Source organism: Saccostrea cucullata, unplaced genomic scaffold (assembly GCF_032062105.1).
Source record: "Saccostrea cucullata isolate Sc308-1 unplaced genomic scaffold, CSIRO_AGI_Scuc_v1 ctg317, whole genome shotgun sequence".
NCBI classification, from domain to species: domain Eukaryota; kingdom Metazoa; phylum Mollusca; class Bivalvia; order Ostreida; family Ostreidae; genus Saccostrea; species Saccostrea cuccullata.
In genome coordinates this window covers 392945-399586 of record NW_026933753.1, presented here as the reverse complement: position 1 = coordinate 399586, position 6642 = coordinate 392945, and the positions used below count along the sequence as shown (strand labels likewise).

The window sequence follows — 6642 nt, the reverse complement described above, 5'->3', positions numbered from 1 at the left end:
ATTTTTCAAGATGTTTATCTCCTGTTTTAGAAACAATGTGTACAATCAGATAATTTCATCGCGACCGAGTAGCAAGGCATCTACCATCGTCTGACCTCTACAGCGAAATACATTAAACTCTTAAGAAATCTGCTCCTTATGTAGGGATTGTAGAAGATATCGTCGATGAATAGGAAAAAAGGCGGACTATGCCTTTTTACGAGTAGTATTCAGCTCTAATGACAGATTGTATTGCTGACAATGGTAATTAGTGAAACATCACGATACGAAAGCCAAGAAGACTCAATCGATTTTCGAGTTTCGATCATTTGTTTTATATACGAGGGTTGTTCGAAAAGTTCGTGGACAACTGTCATATCTTTTTTATTTGACGTCATATGTTATCCAAATTTAGTAGAAATATTTTAACAATAAATCCAAATGATATGTGTTAATTTTGACAAAATAGTACGATTGATTAAAAACCTATCCAGATTTTAAAAATGCAAAAATCGGATCGCGGAGCAGGTCAAAATTTAGTCATATAAAATGAAGGAAAAACGAAAAACTACCTAGGAATTCAAATTCAGAATTGTTACATCGATACGTGTACCAAATTATGCTTTTATATTTTGCTTTGTTGAAAAGAAATCAACTTGAGAAGATAAGTTGTCCTCATTGAAAATGACAAAAATGATGACGTTTTAGAACGTCACGGAACTGCATAAAGCAATTTTGTGTTTTTCTCAGGAAAAATTCTGAATAAACTCTAAAAATGTTGAAGGAATCAAGAAAATATGTCACAAGCGAGTTGTGCATGTGTGTACAATTAGTACAAGCAATGTTTGAGTGACAAAGTGAGGATGACATCGGTTTTACTGTAAACATCTGAACAAAACTTTAAGATTTGAAGCGTAAATGAAAGACGGGGTTGCTTATCCTGAGAAAGCAGAGTTAAGTACTATAAAAGAAATTAAAACCTTAACAAAGGAAATTATACAATGAGATCAATTCTTAAAAAATAAATGTCAAGTATTAGAAAAATAATTTAATGAATGGGCATTGGAATATTCTGTGTGAAATGTATAGGTATAGTATCTATTGTAAATTTCCAACGCTATGCGTTGACGTTACATTGCCGTTTTGTGTGCTCCGCGGGTACAAAACCTGTTGAATTCAAAATGAAGTAAATTTATTTGTGTTAAATCGAATGGAATGAAACTTCATATTATAATGTGCTTGAGTAATATAACGAAAATGGACATCGTCCACGAACTTTTCGAACAACCCTCGTATAATGCTTGTACAGCACCTTAGAGTTTTAATATATAGGGCACTTCATAAATGTTTTATAATAATGATTATTATCATTATTCAGGTTTTTTTTAAAGTTGGTCAGTTTGTGGAGTGGTCCTTTACATTGGTACCATTGATAAAGAGTCAGAGGAGTGCTAGTAATCGGATCTAAATCTGACTTCTGGTTGGTTAGGATTATTTTGAATCTGCATATTAAATGATCCTTCTGGGCTTCGGTATAATGTAGAAGTAAAAAAAAACCAGAACTTGAAAACCGACCTTTGAGATTTGAAAATCCCTAATTTCAAATCAAATCAAAATTGGTATGTCGTTGTTGTTTTGACAGTGAAATACAAAATGTTGCTACATAGAAACCCTTTGCATATCGACTGCATCATATCAATAACCAGATAAATTTTATGCATCAGATTTGAGATATAGAAATAATGTAAGTTATAAACAAAGAGCATACTGACCTTGCATATACAGCATAGATGAAGTTTACAACTTGTAAAATGCTAACACAAATATATAAAAGGACGTAATTCGTTACATTGTTATTACTGGGGATTTTTTTTAGATAACATAGCATACTTTTGAAAGAGAGGTTATTTCGTGTTCCTTGCTATTTTCTGTGGGACATGACTAGGAAATTGCAGAGTATCTTTATACGAGGACAAATAAAGTTTGTCATTCGTTGTTTGAAGTGGAGATAAATCTGCACCTAATCACTTCTGCACTCGCTCCATCTCACAGAAAAGTATGGCACGGATGTGATCTGCATGTCACATCTAACATGGAAGTGACTTGCATGTCACATCTTTTGGCCTATTTTGTTTTGATGTGCCATCATTTTGCTAACCTTTTCATATGATGGTTTGATTGTCTTGCCTTACAGATACTTTTTTCTAGTCATTTTTGGGGGATCAGACATTATCATATTTTATGCAACTGATAATCAAAGCCTGAGAATCTGATCCCCTTCTTGTTTGTTAAATTGTTCACATTTATACCATTATTATAATAAATGACATTATTCATCTCTATGAAAGTGTTTTATTTGACTTATACAAAATTAGCAAAAACAAGCTGTGGTGAGCTTGCCTATAAGCATCGGAATACATAAAAGTATTGCATGGCTATTAAGATTTTATGAATAAGAGAGGACTATCCAAGTTATTGGGACTTGTGTCCAATTCCTTTGACAGGTTGTCAATAAATATGTTTAAAACAATCTCACAAGTGAATCTTTAGTTTTTCAAATAAAAAACAACCAGATATTTAAACATATAAATAGCTTAACCATTGTAAAACCACTGCGAAAATAGATAAAAAGAAGGCTTAATCACTATTCATTATTTCTTGTTTGAATAATTAACCGACTTCTGTGAGGGGTTCACTTTTTCTAATTACGTTAAGTGTATTGATACACCAACAAACGATTTTTATTTGACCTTATCCTTGAGAGGATGATCTTGAATCAAGGTCATGAAAAACCAAGAAGACATTAGCAATCATTGTATCATGTATGAGTTTCCAGTGATTCTCCTTTGCTTAGTTAAGTTATTTATTAGTGAAATGAATGTATTACACTTTCGCTTTCAGTGACTTTGGACTAATGATATGGCCTTGATTTAAGATCAAGACACATTCGTGGATCTGAAGCAATCTTTGATTTTAGTTAGTGATTCTCCATTACAAAGTCAAAGTTTTGCCCTTGAAAAGAATTTTAAACTATTTCTCCCATTGGTCTTTCATTTACAGAAAAAGACCTTGAGTTATAGTCATGACACACTTTGGATCATTTACAATCCCCGTATGAGCTTTCAGTGCTTCTCTTTCACAAAGTTATAGACCCTTGAAATGTTTCTTTTGTTAAAACCACAGGACTTCTTATCTTGACAAATAGAATCAGCTTAATGCACTATTTTGCAACAAAATAATAACTTGTTCAGAGGTTGGTATTTTTCTCATAAATTACCAAAATAATAAAATCTATGTACTGAGTACTACGCGCATCTCTGATATATGTAAAATTGTCCAGCAAAGGAAAGCAAAATTCCTGTCTTGAAAACTGTGGGAGGGGTTATCCGAACAAACGCATGAGACTGTGTCGGAGACGGGGTGTGGGTTTCCTTATGTATAATGTCAGTTGAACTTTATAGTAATATGCTCTTACTAATTTTTGCCCAGGTATTTTTTAAGGGTATAAAGCGTACAGAGTGTAATAACGATTGCCAGTTGGAGCTCTTTTTTTTGCTTTGGATTTATTTTTTATATTATTTTCAAGCACATACACTGTAGTAATAACAATCAGTTAATAATTTTGTACAAGATTCAAGACCCCACATACTATTTTAAAATCATCCTCAAAATTATCAATGATACTTCTAAGATAAATATAAAAGTCAGGATGATATTTATTTAGACCATATGGATTTACTAGTGTAATAGAATATCTGTTGTCAGCAAGAATACATGTAGTTGAAACAGTATAATTTCAAAGGGAATCAAGTTTGACTTTTGAAACTTTGACTTCTACTTTGTCATTAAAAAATGTTATAATATCCCTTGGTCACATTAAAAATCAAGGCCCCATTGTGAAAAAACAATATCTCTTTCATTTTCTGTACAGTATGTGTCTTGTAAATAGTAAAATGTTGCATTATGTTCTCTTAAATATTTAAAAACATCTTTCCTTTTACTGTGATCATGTAGCCCTCTACAATTTATGGAAATAATTTTAAACTTACAAGCCATACTTAGTATACAGAATAGAACAAGGACTCACAACATATACATACATGTATTTGCATATACACAAAGCTAAGTCATTATAGACTGAAAAATAAAAAAAAATACAAGCTTCCTGCATATGCATAGAAGGAAACATGTGAAATAATGGAGAGAAGAAAAAACACCACATTGTGTATATATGGTGTGGGCTGCTTGAAGAAGCTAATTATGAGTCAGTATATTTGATCCAGATTGTCTCAGTTGGCTTACAGTTCTGTAATTCCACGACATTTTCCCCTCAATTATAAGAGTTTTGAGACCGACCTGTCTAAGTTTGAAGTGTTTGCCTAGCAAAGTTTTATCAAAACTATTTGCCAACATTTAAATTAAAGAACCCGTAGAATCTGCAACATCTTAATCATATTTGGATACTTTACTTACTGTAGAAAATAAAGACCAACTTACCCCTGAATTGTATAATAAACAAGATGATTTCAACTTTCCGTATATAGTAATGTTCTGCTATCACCTGTGTGTTTCGGTCTCTTGATTTAATACGATACTCAATAGCTCTGAGTTCGATCATTAGTGTTATAACAGTACTGAAGAATCTTACTCACGCCAAAGTTCATGTTTCAGGAATTTAAAACTCGTTTAAAGCCAATATTTTCAAAACGCTGTGGCCATTGTTATGACCTCATAAGCAAATATAAATCTATCACTTGGTCGTGGCTACCATGTTTGATACCAATTGTTAGGCCTGTCTTTTTGTACAGAATTTGTCTACGGATTGTTCCGTGTACTCGGTCTATAAATAGGACTCATAACCTTTGTGATCGGTTATCATGGGATGCTTACTCCTCCTTGGCACCTGATCCAACCCCTGGAATTTCTAGAGATTCGTGGATTTTTCCCTCTTTACAGATTTGTATTGTTTATATATCATTGAGATCGATCATAGTTCGTAATCTTCACTTTTTACATCAAAGAAATCAAACCATCATTTTAATTAATAAACTGATATAGAAATCTTCTTAATCTTCAGAAAATCTACTAATTTCTAGAAGTGTTTCTTTTATTTTCCTTATCAGTAAAAAAATTGATTAATAATTATTTTTCCAAACTTAGAATGACGGTTTCTTGATTATGAACTTCTAAAATCATACGGCACTTTTTTGTCCAACGAAATTTTTAAATCAGGAGCATCTTTTGTAAACAAATATTTTAATGAGCGTGCATGTTGTTTTCATAATATTTAAGGAAACATTGTAATTTCATGATTTCATGGAAACTACCCAACAAACATATATATTTTTTTTAATTCATAGAATTTATTTTTGCTTTCACATTTAAAGACTATGTACAATAGATGTGTTTACATTCAATGCATACTTTCAATTTTTCTTTCATGTTATTTATATTATATACTTAATACAAGTTCTCTTTGGTAAACGCTAAATACAAGTTCATTTTATAAAGCTGCAAAAGATATATGACATTCATGTATATTATGAATCTTTATTGTGAAAAGCTTTATATACAAAGAAGTAAATAAAGAGAAGGGATGGAGGAAGGAAATCATTTTTAAAAATGTGAAGTGGGGGAATATTTTTCACTTTTTTACCATACTTGTACATTTGAATATAAATTCGAAGAAATCAATACATTATAGCATATCACAATAATTTTCCAAATCTTTTCATATTCTGAAAAATTACAATTTCTTAAAAGAATAGCCTTTTCAACTAGTATTCTATCTACACTATTTTTTTCTAGAATTACAGTACTTAATTTAGGCATATTTTTAAACCTACTGGCAAAAATAAATTGTTTTTCAGTAAGTATTATTATATTGTGTAATCTATACATGTTTTATAGATGTTATATGGATATAAACAATTCAAGGTGCATACTTATTATTACTTGATATTCACGTATTTGATAAATGCAACATTAACTTAACTCTTAAACAAAACTGTGAACACGACTACATGAACAAATTTTGAGAACCTCTTGACATTAAAATTTTGATTTATTTAAATTACAGTTTTAATACATGGTTCGATTTTCATTCTGTTTAGAAATAATGTCTTTTGAAAATAAATTAAGGAAGCTTAAACCATTTTTTTTTTCGAAATGTATTCTGAATATTCATTTATAAAACACAAATCAACAATTTATAATAATATTTGAGACTCATATTTAGAGAGTCTTTCTTGTAAAATGAGGATACCTTAAATGTTGTTTAAAATGTATTTATTCAAATTAATGAAATGGATTGAACAGCTGTCATTAATGCCTGTGAACGTTCTCTTCCAGCTACAGAATATAAGAAACAAATAAACTCGTTAGATTTCATTGTCAGTTATTTTGTAATACGTGACCCTGGTTTATATCACTAAAGACCTTGTTAGAGTTCATATGTCACATTCAATCCTAGTTCTGCTAGTTTGGGTCCAAATGTCTGATCAAAAGCCTCGTTTTCAGCCACGGTGAAGTGGTTTTTCCAGTCTCCTACTCCACCTATGGAAGAATTAAATGTCAATATAAATATTTCATTCATTATTTCACTCTTTCATTTTTTAAAAAAAGTTTTAAACATTTTTACTACTTTTCAATTAATTGAAAGTA

The 6642-nt window shown here is 30.9% G+C and overlaps 1 protein-coding gene across 2 annotated transcripts in view; it reads right to left on the bottom strand.

Annotated features, from left to right (window-relative positions):
- The window catches only part of LOC134239263 (sulfotransferase 1E1-like), a 33097-nt gene that overhangs the window by 22442 nt on the left and 4013 nt on the right, over positions 1–6642 (bottom strand). Inside the window, exon 6 of one of the 2 annotated variants that reach the window (XM_062721437.1) lies at positions 6251–6534. The exons of the other annotated variant lie outside the window; for it this stretch is intronic. Coding sequence (XP_062577421.1) covers positions 6422–6534 — 113 coding nt within the window. The 3' untranslated portion in view covers positions 6251–6421. Of the gene's footprint in view, positions 1–6250; positions 6535–6642 lie in introns of those variants that run through there. 2 annotated transcript variants of the gene reach the window in all.